The 22508-nt window shown below is 43.9% G+C and overlaps 1 protein-coding gene across 1 annotated transcript in view; it reads right to left on the reverse strand.

Moving 5' to 3' along the window:
• Positions 1–9172: 9172 nt before the first annotated feature.
• The window catches only part of MGMT (O-6-methylguanine-DNA methyltransferase), a 139030-nt gene continuing 125694 nt past the window's right edge, over positions 9173–22508 (reverse strand). The window contains exons 5-6 of the mRNA XM_027655268.1: positions 17319–17458; positions 9173–10354 (exon numbers count right to left, since the gene is read on the reverse strand). Of these exons, the coding sequence (XP_027511069.1) occupies positions 10223–10354; positions 17319–17458 (272 nt within the window). The 3' untranslated portion in view covers positions 9173–10222. The remainder of the gene's footprint in view (positions 10355–17318; positions 17459–22508) is intronic.

Consider the following 22508-nt stretch of genomic DNA (forward strand, 5'->3'; position numbering starts at 1 on the left):
TTCTTTCATGCCAAACACAAATACGGCGGGAGAAATCCGCTTCTATAAAACACGAAGCGAAAGAAATGGAAAACAAGCCAAATTTAGATTTTTTTGCCTGCAGGACAATTGACAAACCAAGACGCTTTTCTGGCTTCAAAACAGCTCCTTAGATCACATGTGGTTGGATTTTAAAGGGTAAAAAGCAAAGCTGTCTCTTTTCACTGTCTCCTTCACAGTCATCCCTGTTCCATCACAGCCACCCAGCTTTTATGTGCGCTCGGGCAGAGGAGCCTGGATCCTGTTGCAACACTCTGTTGGACTATAAACCAATGATATTTGCTTTACCTGTGCACTATCTTCCATGGAACAAAACAACATTTACATCTGGGATCAATTTGCTTGAAATTAAAGTGCAGCTGCTATATCTCTTCTGCATCAAAAGTGTGGTGTTAAGGCTATAACATACAGACAGTTACACATTACTCGGCATTGTAATATTTAGATTTGTGTCATTTTCCATCTGAGGTAAAAAGCATCTTTAAATAAATGAGTGATCTTAGACTACATATTTTATGGGCTGTGTACTCGGCGAGATATATCTACATTTGCAATGTGCATGTTCTCAGCTCCAATTGCCAACTACGAGTTTAGGCCTTGAATTTTAATGCTTAAACAAAAGCGCGGCATCGGAATAATTGGGATTGTGTGCTCAGAAAAGTTGTGCTGTACTTGTACAAGAGGCTTGGATGAGTTTTGGGATGTTCTCAGGTAAAAGATGAGCTTTTCCACCTGTTTACCGAAGATCCTTCTCTCTCCTTGGAAGGCTTTGGGGGGATCTAATTACAGCCACCCAGTACATGAACAGAGTCTGCAAGAAAGTTGGGGAGAGACTATTTACAAGGGCCTGGAGCGACAGGACAAGGGGGAATGACTTCCCATTGACAGAGGGCAGGGTTAGATGGGATATTGGGAAGGAAATTGGGAACTGGGACCTCAAAGACCATCTTGTTCCACCCCCTGCCATGGGCAGGGACACCTTTCACTAGCCCAGGTTGCTCCAAGCCCCATCCAACCTGGCCTTGGACACTTCCAGGGATGGGGCAGCCACAGTTTCTCTGGACAACCTGTGCCAGGGTCTTACCACCCCCACAGGGAAGAATTTCTCCCTAATATCTCATTTCTGCATCTCAAAGCATCACTTGGCAGGAAACAAGGGGTTGGAGTTTGGCTCTGCACCCGGTTGCCACGGACACGATCCTCTCTTACCTGGTCATCCCAAGTGCTGATTTGTGCCATGTTTTGCTCCTTGCCATCAGAAGCCGACATCAAGTCACAAGCCTCCACCTCCAGCTCTGTCCTGCTGTGCTGCTGCTGCCTTGGACCGTCTGTGACAGGTAAGGAGTTTGCACGGGCTCCACAAGGATTTTCACCACTGGGACGGAGCCTGATGTGAATGCACAGATAAGACATGTCCTATCACTTTACATATTACTTATCCACACACAAATGCCCATATTTATTGGCATTACATGGAAAAAGGCAGCTAGCAATGCATAGCTTTGAATATCCCTGTCTAGTGGAAGGCATCCCTGTCCATGGCAGGGGATTTGGAATGAGTTTTAAGGTCCCTTCCAACCCAAACCATTCCATGATTTTATAATTCTACAAACTACAACACACCCTTTTCTGATGTCTGGGGACAATTTGGCCCTGAGGTTTCCAGTCAGTTTTACCCAACACTGATCCCTCTGAGCTCTGTATTTTAATTCCTCCCCAGATTACCAAATTCAAGTCTGATATTGTTGTATTGTTTTACTGCCAATGGCAAGAAACAATTCAAAAGCCCAAGAAAACCCTGTCCAGGGTTACAGCTACCGAGCAGAGAGCAGGGCAGTTTAGTGAAATCAGGCTCAGTGGTTATGTAGGTCATTTCAAACACAGAATATTCTACCTGAAAGCACAGTACATTGGTTGAAACAAAAAAATGGAAGTGCAGCATTTCCAAGCTGTCTTTTCCTTCTGGCAGCTGCAATATTTTGTGTTTCAGTGAAGGTGCATCAGATTTTTTTTTTTTTGCAACAGAGGTAGGCTGCAACCTCTGCTGGGCACTGCTCAACCCCAGCAGATGATAGGATGTAGGATCTCTACATCTTCTGCTCCAACTTTGGCAAAAAAGGACTTTTCTTGAGCAATCCTGCAGTGGTTGACACGACATAAAGCTGTGAAAGACAGGATGTTGCTCATCTAAAAGAATCAGATTATGTACCTGGACTTTATCCGCTGCCTGGAGAAGAGAGACAACCAATTAGTCCAACACAGCTTCTTTGCCATACCCAGGCTGGAAAACAGATTGAAGGGGTCAAAAACATTCAGAAGGCTCCACATGATCTGACATTTGCCTTGTCACAATTTTCTTGACAACCAGAAGGTTGGAGACAGTTTGCTGGTCATCAGGAGCAGCAGAACAGGAAGACTGATTGCTGAGCCAGGGACGAGGAACTGCTCAATTAACAGTCTGCTCGTTCTCAAACCAGCCACTTCTTCAATAACTCAGGGTGGGTTTAGGCTGCTCATTTTAGAGGACAAACAGGCTGTAAACAGCTGCTGGAGTGTACAAACATGCCTGTAGTTTTCAGCCCCCCGATATTGCCTCTGTGGCTGCAGAGGTGATCTCCAAGTCAAGCGACACACGGAGGTTCAAACCTCATTCTAGTCCCATCCTCTTTTGCACTTGATTGTATTTGCACAATAACCTGCTGCAAAATGCAGTTGCAGTGACTTCCACGACCAATGTACTCATTTCAGTTCAATTTTTTTCTTTCCATGTTGACTTGGCCACAATACATATAACTGTCTGCAGAATTAATTCTTTGTATGGGAAGTTTCTCAGCCTGTGACATGGGGGTGGACACTCATCTTATGTCTATACAGACAATACAGATATGGATTTATCTATCTTTCTAATGTATCTATTTTATAGATAAAAATCAGGATAGTTTATTTCCCTAATATTCTGTGTTATCCCAACCCTTCTGTCATGGCCACTGGGAGCGGTTGGGGTTTGTCCTCCTCACTCACCCTACCCCAGGGTCAGACAGAAAGTAAAAAAAGGACAATAGCTCTGAGAACAGGAATCTTCTGTCATATCAAAAATAGGATTTTTTGGTAAGCAGAGGTTGAGATTCTCTCTACTTAACCCAGTTCTACCGATCCTGTTCCAAACTGTGGGAATGGTGCTTCTGAAGTGGTTGTATCTCTGATTCCCAAGGGGTGGTTAATCTTCTGATCTGTTGATCGGGGTGTTTAGGATGGTGCTATTTGGATAAAGGTTTAAAACCCCCCACCTCAGCCCAAATAAACCCTCTCAGAGGTGGAAACCCAGTGTTGGTTGGAGGTTCAGTCATGGCTTCTGACAAAGAGGGGTCCCACAAATTAATTTATACCTTATATATTATTCTATGTGTATACACGATATATAATTATATATCTATACATTATATATTATATAACTAATTTTTGTGAAGAAGGCTACATTTCAAAAAGCCTGTCAAAGAACCATAAAAGCTTCAGTACATCAGCCTGAGGGGCGGCGTTAAGGCCAATTTTGTTCAGGTTCTAGATAAAATAAAAGGCATTTTCTCTCTCTCCTCTGCACAGCCCTGACCCTGCTGAGCCCTTTGGTTGCACAAGGTGGCTTTGCTCGTGTCCCCTTGGCTGCTGAGGGCAAGGGTGGGACATGATCTCCACCGTGTCCCTGTGAATTACAGCAGTGGCCTGTCGGGTCACCCCTGCACTGCTCCACGGGTTCCTCCTCATTCCACTGCAGGGGCCCGGGGGGCACCCGGAGACACAGTCGAGGTAAAGGGGAAAGGGGGTGGGCACAGCAACTGCTTTCCAGCCATCCCAGCTGATTACTGAGACATCATCCACATTCCAGCTGGAGAACACCAAGTTTGTTATCACGTCGTTCCAACTCTGTCTGTAAATGATGATTTGGGGCAGCAGCTCACGTTGCAATGTTCTATTAATTCCTACAAACCTCTGAGTCTCCTGAGGGATCTACCTACAGAACTCCAGGCCATGTGCACTTTGGGTGAGGTGCTGCCCCAGGTCTCTCATGAGAAAATTATCTTTAACTAAAAATTAAAATGGTTTTGTGGTCAGATTTTGCTTGTGAGTGTTTTGTTCAGACGGGAAAGAGATTTTTTGCTGGGCAGTATGAAGAAATCATTCCTTGCATCAGTTATTTTGTCATTTAACCACTGAAAGACAGCTGTGTGTCCACTGCCCTAAAATTCAACCTGCATTTACCATGTTGATGGTAGTTTCAAAAGCACATAAAATGTATTTGAATCATAAAAGCAGAAATAAGGACCATGTTTGAGGCTCATACTTTTAAAAATCGTGGGTCAGCCATGAGAACAAAGTTGTACAATTATAAAATCATGGCTTGGGTTGGGAGGGACCTTACAGATCATCTTGTTCCACGCCCTGCCATGGGCAGGGACACCTTCCACTATCCCAGGTTGCTCCAAGCCCCGTCCAACCTGGCCCTGGACACTTCCAGGGATGGGGAAGCCACAGTTGCTCTCAGCAATCAACAGCAATCAACAGTAATTTTCCAAAACATCCCAGTATGCACCAATGGAAATACAAAGGGTTTTCCTTCTGCTTGCCAGAGTTTGGAAGATTTAAGGCAAGTCTGGATCAAAATCTGCTTGGGATTCCCTTTCCCAATGTCCTGCCCTCATGCTCCAGCCTTGGATCTGAGAGGGGCTGGGAGGGCTCAGTGGAGTCACACGGGCAAGCTCAGAGCCAAATTCCAGATCGACTCAAATGTCCTACTTTGAACTGAGAGACAAGATTCCATGTGGAATTAGGTCATCTCGGTGCTCATCGGAAATGAAAATTACATCATTGCACGGTTGCTCGTCCTCAGATAAAAGGGTTGCAGCTGTTTTTCTCAGTAGTTCTGCACTTGGGGTCATACTGAGGGTTATTTTAATTAAACACTGCCTCTCTCAGCCTGTCTGACCTCGGTTGGTGCCTAACTTAGGCTGAGCCCCATCCTGGGACTGGGCAGAACCCCTCGCTCTGGGCTTGACCCTCACCTTCCTCGCTTGAGCCCACGCCAACTTAGAGAGCAAGAGCTCCTCTTTTAACTCCACTGCTGCAGTTTGCAGCAATAATTTCAGCAAAATAAGAGCAATTCCACCTCAAATAATATCCCCAGCACTGGAGGGGCTCCATGTGCTGCCCTGGCACCCCACAACACCCATGGACAGCAGAGAGATAATGGAGCAGCACCCGCTTTTCTACAGGTTGGATGATGACTGACTAAGGAGAAGAGCCCAGGAGGAGTCCCCCACGCTCCTCACAGCCCTCGTGAATATATCCTCCAGGAACACTTGCAGCAACAAATAAAAAGCCCTGTTTAAAATAACTAAATAAGGCACTTAAAGAGGTTTTAAAAATTGATAACTCCACGCACTGTACGGGATCGATCTCAATTACTGCCCAGGTGGATTTTTTTTTTTGTCTTCTGGTTTTTTTCAGCGAAAAAAACTCACCCACCCAACCCAGCCATTAATGAGAAACGTTAAGGGCTTGTTAACAATGTCCTTTCATCAGCCTGAGGTGCTGCCAACATCCCATGCTCACGTCAATTTTCACCTCCTGGAGCAGCTACCGCGTCTCGTCCCGCCGGACGCGGCTGATGGAGCCCAGACCCCCGGCTCCGGGCAGGCTGGGGGCCTTCCCTGGCCCCCAGCCCCACTTTTGGCTGCCACTCCCACGTTCCCTCACACGGGACAGGGGCTGGTGTGGATCAGGCTCGGGGGGAGCACTCGTTCCCCATCCTGCCTTGCCGCGGGTCAGGGAGGAGCAAAACTGAGGTGGCTTCTCCCCCTCACCCTCCAGTCTGCAGTGGTGGGGTCAAGGTGCTCGTCCTTGTTCCCCCTGGAGTAACAATTTGGGGAAGAAAAGGGGGTTTGATGAGTGGAAAAAAAGAATAGAGGATCTGTTGCTCGCTAAAAACGATGCATGACAAGAATAGCGACAGGGAAAGACAATCACCTGGAAATTCAGGCTTGAGGATAGGGAGGGATTAAAGGTTTTGTTAGGACAGACCTGCAGGGAAAAAAAAAAAGAAAAAGAGAGTAAAAAAAAAAAAAGGGAGAGAAAAAAAGAAAAGAGAAAGAAAAAAGAAAAAAAGGAGAAAAAATAAAACAAAGGAAAAAAAGAAGAAAAATTACAAAAATGAGGAGAAAAGGGGGAAAAAACGGAAAAATAAGGGGAATGTTCCTTTTCCAAGGCACAAACTACATGTGTGTATTTTTTACTCACACCCTCCACATGTTATTTGAAACCCAAATAGCAGCCAGGCCTTTGACAAGCTGCGTTTGCACATCAGCGTAGCCGAAATCTCCTCTCTAATGGCCAGTGAGGGGCTGTCAGGAATATTTTCCATTGTTTTTAGAGCTGGCGCAGTTGCTGGGAGTGGAGGGCACAGCCCCTCACACACAAGCCTTTGAACCACATTTCTCTTCAATTTCTCTAAGAATATAAAAGCAATTACAATTAAATCTGTAAACGCAATTCTTTGAGGATTTTTACATTCCTGTAAGATTCTTGGTGGGAAATTATTCTTGAAATAGTCCATAAATCTTACAGGATTCCCCTTGGAATACTATGCTTTGAGTTTTTCAGGAATTTTCTATAGGTTTACTCTTTTATTGCATTTTCTTTAAGGAAGCAGGTCTGCACCATCACCTTTCCCAATGAATAACCATTTTAATACCAATTCTCTGATGCAATTTTCTGTTGCATCTGCTGGACGCAACACATACCATAGATAACATAAATTTAAAATAGGGGGGGGAATGATTAAAATTAACAATCTGTGATTTTTGTAGAAGAGATAATAATCATAGAATCATAGAATGGTTCAGGTTGGAAGGGACCTTAGAGATAATCATAATATTGATAGTAATGATAATATTAATGTTAATAATACTGTGATGTTAACAGAAACAATAGTTTAAAATTACCATTCCTTGTCTGTAATTTAATATAATTTGGAACTGATACAGCAAATATCAAGTTCCACTTGATAAATCAAAAAAGTTCCTGATGCCTGAGAACTGCTTAGAAAAATTAAACGGAAATTTAAGGGGCAGCTTTTTCTTGCCCCAATCAGATGAGTAATTCCCCTAATTCTAAAGAGAAGGAAATTTGGGCACGTATCTAAAAATGTCCCCAGCACTCCAATGAATCGGTTTTCTGTTTAAGATGCTTCCAGTCTGAGCTCATTACGCCGCAAACTCGGCGTGCATGGAAGTGATCTGTAACAATCCTGGAGCCTGGGGCCCTTTTCCATTTGGGATTGATACATGGGATGGAATCTGCATTTTTCATCCCGGCGTCAAACAGTACAACCAGTGTGGCTGCAATTCTGCTGCAAATCCGATGCAGGAAATACAACAGAGTCCTTCAAAAATATTCCTATTTGCCTTAGAGTGGCTGCAGAGCCTGTTTGTATGGAAAAAAAAGGGGGAGGGGGGGAAAATGACCCGCTGCAAAATTCAGTTTCTTTCCTGGTCAAGGGCACCTATTTCACTATAAATGTAGTTCCGCCAAAACAAATATTATTTTTGAATCTTTCATTATCCCAGGTTCTGGGCTGGAGTAGTGTGTGTCAGTCCAGGATGCTGCGGGTCAGGGGACTCCATAGGGCAGGGGAACCCAATTCCCAGGAAAAAGCACAGCACCGGACTCCTGCCAGCAGGGAGGGAGTTGGTTTGTCACATATAGAGAGGCACTGGGGGGTGCTGAGGTGTTTTCCTCAGCTCTGTGTGTCCACACACTGCCCTGACCCCCCCTCCAAGGGGCTGAGGATGGGGACCCCTGGGCACCCACAAGGATGGAGAGTGGCTCAAACCCAAACACAACTCAAACCTCAACCCCTGCACTTCCTTGGCATTATTTTATTTAATTATTTTATTTTAATTTTATATATATGCATGTGTGTATATATACAGACATACACATATACATACACATACATACATGTATATTTATACACACACACACACATACATGTCTGTGTGTGTATATATATATGTATATATGTGTTTATATATATATAGTATACCTGTGTTTATATATATATATGTATATATTAGGGTTTTACTGATTATGCCTGTTCTAAACCCATCCCAGCTGGATGCAGAGGGGTCACAGCCCCCTCTGGTCCCCCCCGAACCCCCGAAACCCGAAGGGGGGGGACCCGGGACCCGCCGCGCCCCCAGCCCTGCGCCGGAGGGCCCTCTGTCGGTCAGCGTGGGAACAGCACCGTCCATCCCAGACTGTCCCTGTTCATTCCTACTGTCCCTGTCCATCCCTGACTGTCCCTGTCCCTCCCTGCCCCTGTCCCCCCCCGCTAGTCCCTGTCGTGTCCATCCATATCCATTCCTGCTCATCCCTGTCCAACCCTTCACTGAGCCTGTACCTACCCCTATCCCTGTCTATCCCTGCCTGTCTCTGTCCTTGCCCTGTCCATCCCTGCCTGTTACTGTCCGTTCCTGTCTGTCCATCCCTGCCCTCCAGCCCTGCCCTGTCCATCCCCATCCGCCCCAGCCCTGCCTGTTCCTGCCCTGTCCATTCCTGCCTGCCCCCGTCTGTCCCTGCCCTTTCCATCCCTGCCCGTCCCTGCTCCGCCCTGCTGCCTCCACCCCGCAAATCTCTGACCCAGAACATGATTTTACTCCCAAAGTTGGGCGTTTCCCTGGGAAAAGGTGTTACCTGCCCCAAACCCAGTGCTCACTGCGCCCATCCCCAAAAAAACAAAGTCACATCCCTGAAAAAGCACCAATACCTGAAAAAAAAATCAAGGGATGCATACGTGGGAAAGGTTAAAGTTGACATTTGCTGCCGCCTGCTTTTGGTGGCAGCATGTATTAGAGATATAAAAAAAATAATAAAATACACCCAAACTGTACATATTATAAGGCCATATTTTTATCTCGGGGTTCTGGTGACACGTACAAACCACTTGAGCTTTGCTTCCGTGGTTTATATCGCCACGAGAAACCCTTGATAAAAATACAGCTTTATATTGTACAGTGGGGTATAGTTTATTTTCCCCATATATCACACCCTGTGTTTTATTTATAAACAGACCCAAAGACACTTGCACATGCAAAGCAGTTTTTTTATTGAAGTAATTCCAAGGTATCAATAATCCTGGATTAACTAACACATCACGACACAATAATTTTTTGGGGGTAGCAATGGCCTTTCTAAAGAGACATCCATGAAAATATGATAAAACACATAAAAAAATCAGTATTTCCATGTTACAATTTACGACTCCCATACTGGAAATTTCAGCTTCTGGTGGCTTCTACTCACAGAGAACCCTGCTAAAACCACCTCAAAATTTAGCTTTAATGTCTCTTGAATCCTTCCTATGGAGAGGCAGGAAATAAAGCTTCGGATAACAGAGAAATGTGGAAGTATAAAGGAAAACATCAAACTCTAAAGGAATGTGCTGCTGCTAATGACACAACTATGATGAGTTTTTTAATATTTTGCCTTATTGGACTAATCGAGCTGCTTATCCAAAATATATGATTTTTCAGTAGCATCTCTTCTGCTGCTTTATGTAAAAAAAAAAAAAAAATATTCCCCATCTCCCAGTTTGAAAAGAAAAGCCAGGAACAAGGAATTCAATAGCTGCCTGCTTTTGAATAGACCTCACTGTGCTCTGTTAACTCCTGTTTAGGTAAAACACCATTTTATGCCCCAAAGTGGGGAGGGAGAGCTGGGCAGGAGCTGCCAGGGCCCTCCACAAGGCAGATGCTTCCTTAGGGGGAAGCCTGAACCTCACATTTGCCACGTCCCTCCCACTCCCTTATCCCTGCTTTAATGGACATTAAAAATAGAACAAAACAGGACTGGAGATGGGAACAAAATCCATGCACAACAGGCCTGGATCGCTGTAGTCATTCTGCTGTAAAATGTAAAAACAAGAAAGGGCAGCCGAGCTGCCTCCCCCAGGACGCAGCCCGCTTTTTTAATATAGTGGTGCCACCACACATTTCACTTTGGATGTTGCATTATATTTATATGTCACTCAAATATTTACCATTTTTCTGAATTCTGCTGGGTGCTCTGAGAGCTTGTTATAAGCCAAGGATCCGTGGTTGTGTGTCTTGGCTGGTTAGCAGCTGGAGCCGCATCAATATGCCAACTTCTCCTTCTGGAGCTTCTCGTGTGACAAAAGCCACTCCTTCACGAGGCGTCCCCCTCCATAGTTGCCGATCTTCCCGCCGCTGCGGATCACCCTGTGGCACGGGATTATGAGGGCGATCTGCAAAACACACAGAAATCAGGGGAGGAGTAAAGGGGGAGGTACCCAGAACAACGGGACAAGGCACTCAGTGCCCTGGTGGGTATCGGCCACAGGTTGGACTCCATGACCTTGGAGGTCTTTTCCAAATGGAATGATCCTGTGGTTCCATGAGTCTATAAATCCAGTACTGAGCCAGGAGCCGTGTAGCACTGAGTGACAAACTGGTGGGGTCCTGGCCATGCCCAAGAGGGACAGGGCAGCCACAACCTTGGGGCCGCGCTCCCAGGGGAGCACAAACAGAGCTGATCACTGCTTCCGGAGACCTCCCCAGTTCTTAGGCAAAAATAAGCATGGACAGGAATGTTAATCCATAAAAATGATGTAAAGTCTTTAAAAGGGTAAACCTGAGATATTAAATCCCATATACAAAAAATTCCCTGCAGCATCACGTTCTCTTGCCCCGTGCCAGCCCCCTCCACAGCCAAGCCCTCAGGGCTCGGGGGGGGGGGACAAAGTCTCACATCCCCAAGACGTACAGAGGGAGAACAAGTAAGTATAGGACAAACTGTTCATCACCATCACCACGGCCTTAAGCTGAAGGAGGGTTGATTTAGATTGGATGTTGGGAAGAAATTCTACCCTATGAGGTGGTGAGGCCCTGGCACAGGTTGCCCAGAGAAGCTGTGGCTTCCTCATTGCTGGAAGTGTCCAAGGCCAGGTTGGATGGGTCTTGGAGCAACCTGGGACAGTGGAAGGTGTCCCTGCCCAGGGGGTGGAACTGGATGAGCCTCAAGGTCTCTTCCAACCCAAACCAGTCTGAAATTCTATGATCATCCCAGGATTAGGAGAGGACATATTTCTGGTAAAAAACAGACCACTGAGAAGTGGTCCCTGTGCTCCACTTCCCCGGCAGATCCTCCTCTCGCTGAAGCACCTCCACGTGTGCCATGGAGAAATTCTCTGCGAGACCAAGGCACTATTTATTATTTAACAGCAAGTCAATCCAAAATGGGTTGTGAATTTTTAAAACCTCCAACAGGAGAGGTTTCATTCCGACCTAACCAATTTCAACAACTTTTTTTTCCCCTCCTGTCTTCTACTCTGTATCATTTATAGCCAAATGTCACAGATTCTGCAAAATCAATGCCAGAAGTTACATAATGGACTGATAATGCAGAGAAGTACATAAACATGCTTTTTCATTTTTTTTATTTTTTATTACAGGTGATTATCATAGCTGAAGTACACATCATAAAAAATGCAATACATCAACTCTAATCATGCCGGGTATGTTTTGGTAACTGCATAGTAATGGGATTGCGACGATGTGGCTGTGACAACAATAACTCACTCAAAAGGGCAGTTTTCAAAAATTTGGATATTTTACATCAAAAAAGTGTAATTTATTTCACACAAATTACACACTTTACACTGACTTATTTTAATCCCATTTAATCATTATTTCAGCACAGTTCAAGCTGGGACACACAAACCCTGGTAGCTGAAAAACTATAGATACAATAAATTGGGGGGTTTTTTTGGGGTGTTCTTTCAGTTTTGCTAAGTAATTTCAATGCCTGAAATTTAAAATCTCAGTCTCAGCCCACATTAAATGGGAATACACACAGGTGCTTATTGTTAATCAAGGTTTAAATAAAGAAATGCTTCTAATATCTACTTTATTTGGAGGTGCAATGCCACAAGTGAATTATGCATCCATGGTAACTCCAGCAATTACCAATAAAAGCTTTACTCCATGTCATGCCATCTCACACTTGGTTTATGGCTTCTTTAAAGAAATTTGGACTTATTGTGCAAGTTTTTTTTCTAGTTTGGGATTTCTCTGTCTTTCACTCCCCTCAGTTACTTCAGCCAGCTTGGCTTGAGTGACGAAGCCATAATAACAGTCTGCAAAACATCTCCAAGGTTAATCTGCAATTCTTTAAAAATACACACACTAAAGCAGCAGATTTTGATGGTAAGGCTATAAATCTTGGTGGAGAAGAAAAAGGACTTTATTTTCAGATGGTGTGAGCCAGGTAGGGTATTGGATGATTCCTGGGTGGGTGCAGGACCCATTCACTACACAGGGATATGGGGCTGAGCCACTCACCATCAAGCAAGGAGAGGGGGTATGAAAGAAATGCAGCTTTTTCCATGCCCAACATAAGGAATTCCACACTAGATTGTCCCAACACACACAAACACCCATCTGTCACCCTCCAGAGCTTTGGATGTAAAAGTAGTACAAAGGCTGTAATTTAAAAATATTGAATATTGCTTCAGTTTGGCTTAATTGTGGTGACAATGTTCAGACCACTAAAATAATTAAACCTGCCAAAATTTATTAGGGCCCTAAGGACATTTTAGAGGGAGAACTACCCTAGTCTGGAGCTTTAATGCCTCAGCTACGTTTAATGTAATTTTTATCAATAACCAAGCAGCTCATAATATTAGAGCTCTGCTAAAATCTCCATGCTGTGAAATCTAATTCATCTAATCCATGAATCCATCACGCACACAGACCCTCCCTCAAACGCTATAAAACTTCCAAACCCATAGATTTGTCTCCAACAAAAACTAACATGAAGGAGCCCTCGGATCGATGCCAGAGTCCCTCTGATTCGGGCACCAGCTGAATATTTTCTCCAACTTTGCTTTTGTTCTTCTGGGTAGAGGCCCACAAGGGAAAGAGCTTGTTTTCACTCGCAGCCTCATCAATACCTAAATCCTGGTGAACAAGTGACACTGAGAAGCTGTAATCAATAGCTCCCTGTGCGTTTTTTCTTCTGGTCAAATGGTTCAGCACTACTGACAGCCCTGACACTTGGAACATGATGCTAAATCTTTATCAACAGCCATCTGGGTGAGTGGCAGAACAAGGCTGGGGCGGTCATTAACGCTCGTGGCAATCTGTGAATAAACTAACTCCTGGATAATGCGTTTGTTTAGGAAAAAGGCAGGGAAAAAACTCTCCCTGCACATGGGATCAATTGGCTCTGAACTGCATTTAGCAAATTCTGTGTGAGGACGGAGCAGAGTGGGGCTCTAGTTGTTATGAGTGTTCAGTTTGAGGCAAGGGAACCATCCCATCACATGGCTGATGGGATGGAGACCTCTTGAAACTTCCCAGTTTGTCAAATCTGGATCAGCCAGGCCACAGTGGAAACAGATGGGATATCACAGAATCACAGAATATGCTGGGTTGGAAGGGAGCCACAAGGATCATGGAGTCCAACTTTTAGCCCTGCACAGGACCATCCCCAAGAGTCACACCACGTTGTCACACCACAGTAAGAACCACACTCAGCAAAAAAGAATCCCGTGGTTTGCTCAAGTCATAGAATCCCAGACTAGTTTGTGTTGGAAGGGACCTTAAAGACCATCTAGTTACAACTCCCTGCTTTTTTTCTGCTATTTCCCAAAAGAAAATCCTGTGATGTGACCCAACATGGGTCCCAGGTTATCACCAGCCACCAAAGGAACGAAAGATACTAAGAATGAAAGATATCAGGAATGAAAAATATTAGGGAAAGGTTTTTCCTCCAGAGGGTGGTTGGGCACTGAACAGACTCCCCAGGGCAGTGGTCACAGTTCCAAGGCTGCCAGAGCTCAAGGAATGTTTGGACAGCGCTCTCAGGGACAGGGTGGGATTGTTGGAGCGTCCTGTACAGGAACAGGGGTTAGACTGGATGGTCCTTGTGGGTTCCTCCAACTCAGCATATTCTGTGATTCTATGAATGACCATACAACTAGTTCTATGTGCCTGCAACGTCAGACCCAAATTTCATAATCTTCTCATAGATGCTCCTACCAATCTCTGGTGTTCAAAACATTTTGGCTGGATAACATCCTTGACTTAGGACAGATTGATAGCAGCATCAGGTTGTGCCCTCAGCTGGGGTTGAGCCTAAGCAATGACACAATTAGAGAGGATACAAACCCAGCGTAGGCAGCTCTGTCTGCTGTTAACAGACTGCTGAAGATGTCTTATTTAAGGCACAGAACAGTCATTTAGGATGGCCTTGGACTAATCAGCCCAACATTCCCCATTTCCCATGAGCCTCTGTGATTTCTTTTTGATCCTCCTCTACCATTCTAATGAGATATTTAATTGAACTTTATGGGTTCCCTTTGAGGACCACAGACCTTGCAATCAATGTGAACTGCAGTAAACTCTGTGAAGTTTCTCTTGCAAAAGGTGAGCCCTACCCACCATGTCCCTGGCATAAACCGAGGCGAAGACTTCACCACCCTCAGCTGCTGCTGGCACCTGTTCCACCTTCTCATGAAGCTGAAGATCATCACATGAACTATGTGAACCAACCCAACTCCCACAGGAAACCATGTGGGATGTACACTACCAAAACCAAACACCAATTCTTGGATTTGTAGAAGAGAGAAAGGTATTTGGTGGAGAAAGTGAGATTTGCGATTTTATCAATGTGTCTGAGGGACAACACGATGTCAGCTCGGGGTTATTTTTGCTGTTACTACCATCCTTGTCAAATCAGGTTTATCACAGAATCAATCTACCACTAGCACTAGAGTGCTCCAAGCTCCATCCAATCTTGCCTTGGACATTTCCAGGGAGGGTCTGGGGTTTGGGCTACAGGTTTAGACCTCAGGTGGTTGTAGAAGAGCAGGGGCTGCTCACACACCTTTGACCTCCTGTGTCAGTTTTATATGCATCCTCTCAGCATTTTCTTTAATAAGGTTTGTATGGAGTGGAGTTGCAAATTGGGTTAGAAAATCTGTTTTCACACGAGTTGATGGCTTTATATACAGAAATAACGAAGGTGAGGGGGTTCTGCAGTGCCACATATTATTTTTACATGTCACCTCCTTCATAAAATCAACCTGTGTATTACGCAGTCAACCTGCACATTATGGCTCAGAGGTGAAGGACCATGGAAAGATTTCCTTGGGAAATATGAGGAACAATGCTCACACTGTAGTGCAAAAGGACCATGTGTGTGTTTGCACATGGAATATGGATGGAATTTCAGATTAACTCCAGGAGATGTGTAGTGATAAAAATGTGTTTTGTGATGGGCAGAGCTCTCATTACAGCACTGATTTATTATTATTTTTTAATCACCAGCCTTCTATGATGAAATATTGGGGTGTCATTATATTAACACAGCTCTTTTCCCCTAAAGCTATACATTATTATCTATACCACGTTTAAAAATCTTCTGCTGGGGACAGAAATCACTGCAGCCATAGTATGGGCTGGGAAATGGCAATAATAACCAGGACCCCATTTAAAAAAATTGCAGTAGCTTTGCTGTATATTTTCAGAACTATTTTCATCCTTCCTCACAGGGGAAAAAGCAGGAATTTTCACACCACAACCTGCTGTTACTGCTACTTTGGATGCTGCTGCTCCACTGCAGCCTGAGGGCAAAGCTGGGTACATTTCTAGGCGACAGCAATTACATCTCCTTTTGCACAACACTGGATTGTTATTCTTTGAGAACTGTTTCCTGTAGGTTTGCATTGGATTGCCTTATCTTAATGTACACCAGATTATATTGGAAAGCATTCCATCATATTAAAATAGTTTGTATTGTCAAGTACAATACCGTGTATTGACGAAACGCAGCTTTATGTTGCTTATATGAACTGGTTCATAGGGAAATCTGATGGATGCCTAAAATACCAGGGTGGGCTTCTTTATGGAGCTTGGGAGCTTAAAGCCACGAAGTGTTGCGTGAGTTTCCATGGCTGTGTGTTACCTATGTGGACCTGTAGGATACTCACAGACCTGGCCCATGGACAAACACTTGCAGTGTGTTTATCAGATGAGATATTGAGCTCTGAGTCCAACAAAACAGTTCATTAAACTGAACATGCCACCTGGGCTGCAGTGCTGGTGCCGAGCGACACAAGCTGCCACAAGTGAACTGTATCCCAAATATTAGGTAAAAGTGAATGATTTTATTAATGATTACTGCACACTTTATGCAAAATAGCAAACCTTAATACATCAGTACCTTGAGATGCTTCCTGTGATTAAAGGACTAAATGATAAGCATGAGAAATAAGTCATTAATCCACTTTCAGTGGAAGGTGTCCCTGACCATGGCAGGGGTTGGAATGAGATGGACTTTAAGGTCTGTTCCAATCCAGACTGTTCTGGGATTCTGTGATTCTATGAACTGCTGTGGGTTTAGATAACTGAATTGTTCCCAGATACATCCACCTGAGCCCCCAGACCCTCCAGTCCAGGATGGGGCTAGTCTGAACCCAGACACATCCAAAGACACTGACACAACACATCAACTTCACTGACACCAACCAGTGTGACTGAGGTGCACAAATACACCTGAAAAGCTAAGCCCAGAGAAATAAAAGGGAAAGACAATTACTGGGAAGCAGACAGAGATCAAGGGTTTTAACAAAATGTTTTTCCAAAATCCACAGGCCTGACCTAGAGTGCTACTTCCTCCAGCTGGTTCAAATTCAGGCAAATCACCTATGGAATCCCAGATTTGGGTTGGAAGGAACCTTAAAGATCATCTCATTCCACTCCCTGACATGGGCAAGGGACACCTTCCACTAGATCAGGTTGCTCCAAGCCCCATCCAACCTGGCCTTGTTTTCAGAACCATGCTCATGCCAGAGCGAATGGACTGCTGTTAACACAACCAAAACTGCTCATAACCTGCCAAATGAGGTCCATGTGGGGGATAAAAGACTTCCCTGACCTAAAAATATATAAGAAAGTTTGAGAACAACAACCTGTGTAGAGGCTGGTGAATGAAAGAAGTGTTTCTCTTTCCAACCTAACACCATAAATGGTGGGGAATAAATCACACTAAACTGGGTTGTGCATTATCGCTGATTAAAAACACTTACTGACCTTATTACTCATCGTAGACCAGTTTTCATAGCAGATAAATTTAATCTAATGACATTTAGTGCTCTAAATCCACCATATTCCAACAACTTTAGCTAGAAGTTGATGTGAACTCACCGGGTTTCTCCTCATGGCTGTCCCCACCGCTCTGGCTGCTCGGCTGTTCCCGGCCAGATCTGCCAACTCTTTGTAGGAAACAGCCTCTCCAAACTTCACATCATTCAACAGGGTCCACAGCACTTGTCTGGTGAAGGAATCTGCAAAGAACAAGGGAGCAGGAGCTGTTTGATTGTACGGCTGGAAAAATTAGGGTGAAACAGCTGAAAACCCCAACAAAATGTGAGTCTCAATAGCAGTTTTCTAATTTAAATTTAAACAGCCCCGATGCTCTGTCCTGTTATTGTGTCCTATATGACTACATTTAAATACATGATTATTAGAGAGAGCGCTCAGAGTAACTGATCACTATAAAAAAAGGATTTAAGGCTTTGATTTTCCTATATTTTTAATTTGCTTCAAGTACAATTATCCTGTTAACTCATACAATGTGTTTTTTTCCATTAAATTGGCAGAGTATAAATTAGCATAGAGTCAAATTAAAAGAGAAGAAATAGCTGGCTCTACCTATTCGACAAAAGCCTCGCATCTCCAGCTAATTTCCAACTTCAGCTGGGACTGGAGTCGCCCAGGAAGACGCCCTAGAGCCAATGGACTCTGTATTATCCTGGCTGACTGCATTTTATAGTCCAGACCCCCAAGCTACAGCTCAGCACTGCAGACATTGCCAAATGTAAGGACTAGCTGTGACCTTGAATCTACAGCACATCCTTAATGATACAGGGGAAAAAAAATATATAATGTATCTGCCATTATTTTAATTTTAATTCACCAGCAAATTGCTTCTAAGTGTTCCAATTGCTGGAATAATGAATAAGCAAATGCATTAGGAGCTGCTTTCTTCAGTATCTCAGGGTTTTACCCAAGCCAGGATTATTTTATAGAAGGGAAAGGGATAGCCATGTTTGGATTTTAGTTGGGTTGAACACCTCTTGTTCTTGGAAAAGCTTTGAAGACCTAACTAGTGAGTAACTTACGAAAGGAGCGAGCTGGTCACTAGAAAAGAAGGATAAAAGAGGAAAAAAAGGTGAGGAGACCTTTTCCCCCAGTTGAGAGTCTCAGCCTCCTACTCTGGCACAGAAACAAACTCATTAAAGACATTTTTTTTTTTAGTTGTCAAAAAACACACTGATGACATTACACAGGAAGGTAGAGAAATGTGATTTTGTTCTTAAAGGAAACCCATACGGTGTTATGTGTGTGTTAAATAATAAAAATCACTTCTTAACTGAAGGGAATGATAATCACTTCATTGAAAAAATCTGTTTAGTCTTTATTATAACATTAAGCAAATTAAACATCAGCATAATCCAGGTGATATGAGAAAAGGGTCATCAAAGAAATTAACTTTGTTGTTCATTAATTTACATGGATTAGTAGAGGGCAAAGAGATAGCAAATCTGCTCTAGTTTTTTATGATATAATTTCAAACTGTACACCATTTGTGGCAGTAGGGTGACTTTGGGGTTAATCAGACTGATTTGTCCTTTTAATTGCTTTCTATTCAAAGAAAATTCATTAGATAATGTTCTCTTCAAAATTCATGAATCAATTTAACTGAAGAAACCACATTAACAGCTTTGGGTTCATTAGCACAAGCAGTTGTGTTACTGGCTGATTGCTACGAGGGTTTCCTTAGGCAAACAGATTTTGTTTACTGTGATTCCTTCAGAAAGGTTTCTTTCAAATCAAATTGGTCCTTCTTATTTTTTTTAACCTTTTTAAGTCAGTGAGATGAGCGTTAACCCTGCTCAGGGGTCTCGGGGAGTTACTGCCTGATGTCATCTTTTAAATGACACACCGAGTCCAAAAAATCCCCCTTTTGCCCTCATTTTTGGCAGGTTGGAATGTGATGGGCCTGAAACTTTCTGGAACCTGTTGAAATCAGGAGAAATGGAGCAGAGTGCGGGAGGATGGGGCAGCTACAGAGCCCCCCAGCAGCAGCACCAACGTGCCAAGTGGCGCCCAAATTCCGGCCCAAATTCTAACACACTGACAGAGAGACAGAGATTATCCTCCTCTGACATGCAGGGGCACAGATTTTCCTCTTGCCAGAGCCACTGTACATTTTTCATGGGAGAATTTATCCAACCTCTGCTCCCCCATAAAACACTGGTGAAGTTTAGAGTTCAAAAGAATGAAATATTTAGCAATCATGCACATCATTTTGGAAATGTATCTGAAAACCCCATTTCATCCTGCGGGGAGAAAATGTATTAATTAGTTTAAGCAGCTCGAAGAGACAGTGCCAAATACTGTTATTAAACTGTCTGCAAGTGTGAGAGCCTGTGAGCACAACCTGCCCAAATGAGATGGCTGAACTTTCACCAGTTTTCACCATGTGCCAGCGTTTTATGCTGTTAAATATCGTTATAAAGTGCTGTAAAATCTGCACTTAAAAATTAACACACACAGATTCTCTCATTACATGAGAACACTTGGTACATCCATGAGCCCAGGATGCCCCCACTGTCCTGGAGACAGATGCCAGCAAATTCATGTCTGGACTGAATCACATCATAGGAATGTGAATATCAGAGGGTTTTCTCCTTCCTCTGCACATGGCTGTCCAAAAATATCCCCTCCAGGTGACCAGGTGAGCAGGCCTGACCTTACGAAGGAACACGTGTTACGGCCATCAGAGAGCAACCAGAGTTGCTAGACGCTATTTACCATCACAGTGATCAACAATTTGTCAGATTTGACATGAAAATGCACACTCCTCCAATTCCCACTGGCCTGAGGGATGGGGAAGAGAGAGACCTGTGACTGTGTTGGATTTCCAGGTCTCCTCAGCCCTGAGAACTCATTCCCACCTCCAACTGTGTGTCCATGGCCTCCAAAAGTAGTTGGGAGGGTTTTATTGAAGCACAGCATGGTTTGGGTTGTAAATGGCCTTAAAGCCCATTCAGTTCCACCCCCTGCCATGGGCAGGGACACCTTCCACTAGCCCAGGCTGTTCCAAGCCCCGTCCAACCTGGCCTTGGACACTCCCAGGAATGGGGCAGCCACAGCTTCTCTGGGCAACCTGTGCCAGGGCCTCAACCACCCACACAGGGAAGAGTATTTACAGACCAGTAATAAGCCCCAAAAGAAGGACTTATCATGAACCTGCTGATAGTGTCCAGGTACTCAGAGATCCCTCACACCTTAATTTTCCATATGAACATATTAAATCCATGTGGATGACAGAATAAAAATCAAGTTTACTTGAACATCAGCTCTACTGTAACTTTTAGCAGTTTAATTAAAGGTGGTAATTAGTCCAAAGAACTAAAATCATACACTTCTAACTAATAAACACAGAATTACAGACTGATTTGGGTTGGAAGGGACCTTAAAGACCACCCAGCTCCAATCCCCTGCCACGGGCAGGGACACCTTGCACAAGGTAATGTGTTTATATCCAATATCTTACAAGCATTTATGTTAAGTGTTAGTGAGGGGCTCAGCCCCAGGGATGAAGGATGGATGCGGGGAAGAGCAGTGAGACCAGTGTCAGTCCCTTCCTGCCCCTCTGCACCTCCTCACACAGTTCTTGGGGCAAGAAAGGTTCAAAAGACACACAGCCTGATTTTCCACCCTTTTAAATCCCTTTGATAAAGAAGAATTAAAGACAGACCAGTTTTTCCCTTCCCCTCAATGCTGATTGCTGGGAATGTTAGTTTTTGTTTGTTGTGTTGGTTTTTTGTTTGCTTTTTTTCCTCCTCATGTTTTTATTTGCTTGTTTTTCCCCAAGAGTTTTGCAAAGGCAAAGACAGTTATAAACACTCCCCCCTTCTCGCCAGCTTTTTCACAGCCTGCCTGGGGTACTGCACAGACAACTTTTCTGTTTGTTTTTTTCACTTACTGGTTTTCACTGTTATTACTATTAGTTAAAAAAAAATAAATCAAGCAGAACAGTTAAAAAATACACCAGTCTGCCGGCAAAACAGCAGTTCCCACTGCAGCAGCAGCTCCCACCTAATCTAGAAACCTCAGTTTGGCTCCTGGGCCTTGGAAGAACAGATTCATATTCAAATTTAAGAACTTTAACTGACAACAGGCAATGGTGTAAACAGTGAATACAAGCAAGAGCGCTGATTTTTAGCAATTTTGAGCCTTCTTTTTGTTATTAAGCAGGTCATTAAAGCCATATTAAACCTGTCAACTAACCTGCTACCGTACACTAGACTGAACTAACAAGTGGTATTAAAACATTCTGCTCTTGTTATGAGGCACTTCCCATCTCTGGAAGTGTCCAAGGCCAGACTGGATGGGGCTTGGAGCAACCTGGGATAGTGCAAGGTGTCCCTGTCCATGGCTGGGGGTTGGACTGGATGGTCCTTAAGGTCCCTCCAACTCAAACCAGTCTGAAACACCAGTCAAACCATGAAACCAGTCAAACTTAGGTGTTACCTTGTGCTCTCCCTGAGGTTCTGGTGTTCCCTTTCCTGTTCCCCATAAATGTGGGCTAGGGGAGCACTTTTAAACACTGTTATGTATTGCCTATGCACGTATGTCTGCAACTATCTGTACAAACATGCTGTATATCTATATCACTTAAGTGAAAAAATGGATCAAAATGCTTTCTTTTAATATTTTTATATATAATAATATATTTTAATAACTTTCAGGCTGGCTCGCACTGAGTGTAAGCTCTGTTAAAACCCAATTAACGGGAGCTGTTCCTGCTCTGCAGTTTAACACAGTTTTAAACGCAGTTCCCTTCAGACTGTTGAGGGGGTTGTGGGGCCAAATTCTATCCTTAGAAGCAAGGAACTCTCCCTGGACCTCATCCAGCAGTATTTCTGTAGGTTAAACCCTCTGGAAGTCAGTGGGTGTTTTACTCGAGTGGTAACTGATATTCTGACCCATTTTTTTTGCACAGTTGCCTTAATAGCAGTTTACCAAGCACTTGCAAGAGGAGATTTAATTTTAGAGCTGGTGGAGACAAGGAGTTGGATGCTCAGGACCAGCCCTTTACGTTCCCTGTCCATGGCACATTGCAGACTTTCCCAGATTCCCACTTCCTAACCCAAACCCAAGCAAGGCTTTACACAAACTCCTCAGCTTTATCAGCTTCACCTGAGCTAAATATTCACACCAGATCTGGAGAGCCACGACATCCCTAAGCAGGCTGAGGTTGAATTTTGGAGTCCGTGGACCGGGAAGATGGAGGAAATTGCAAAGCACTTGACAGGTCCCTCC

This window comes from Corapipo altera, unplaced genomic scaffold (genome assembly GCF_003945725.1).
Source record: "Corapipo altera isolate COAL_440 unplaced genomic scaffold, ASM394572v1 180, whole genome shotgun sequence".
Taxonomy (NCBI): domain Eukaryota; kingdom Metazoa; phylum Chordata; class Aves; order Passeriformes; family Pipridae; genus Corapipo; species Corapipo altera.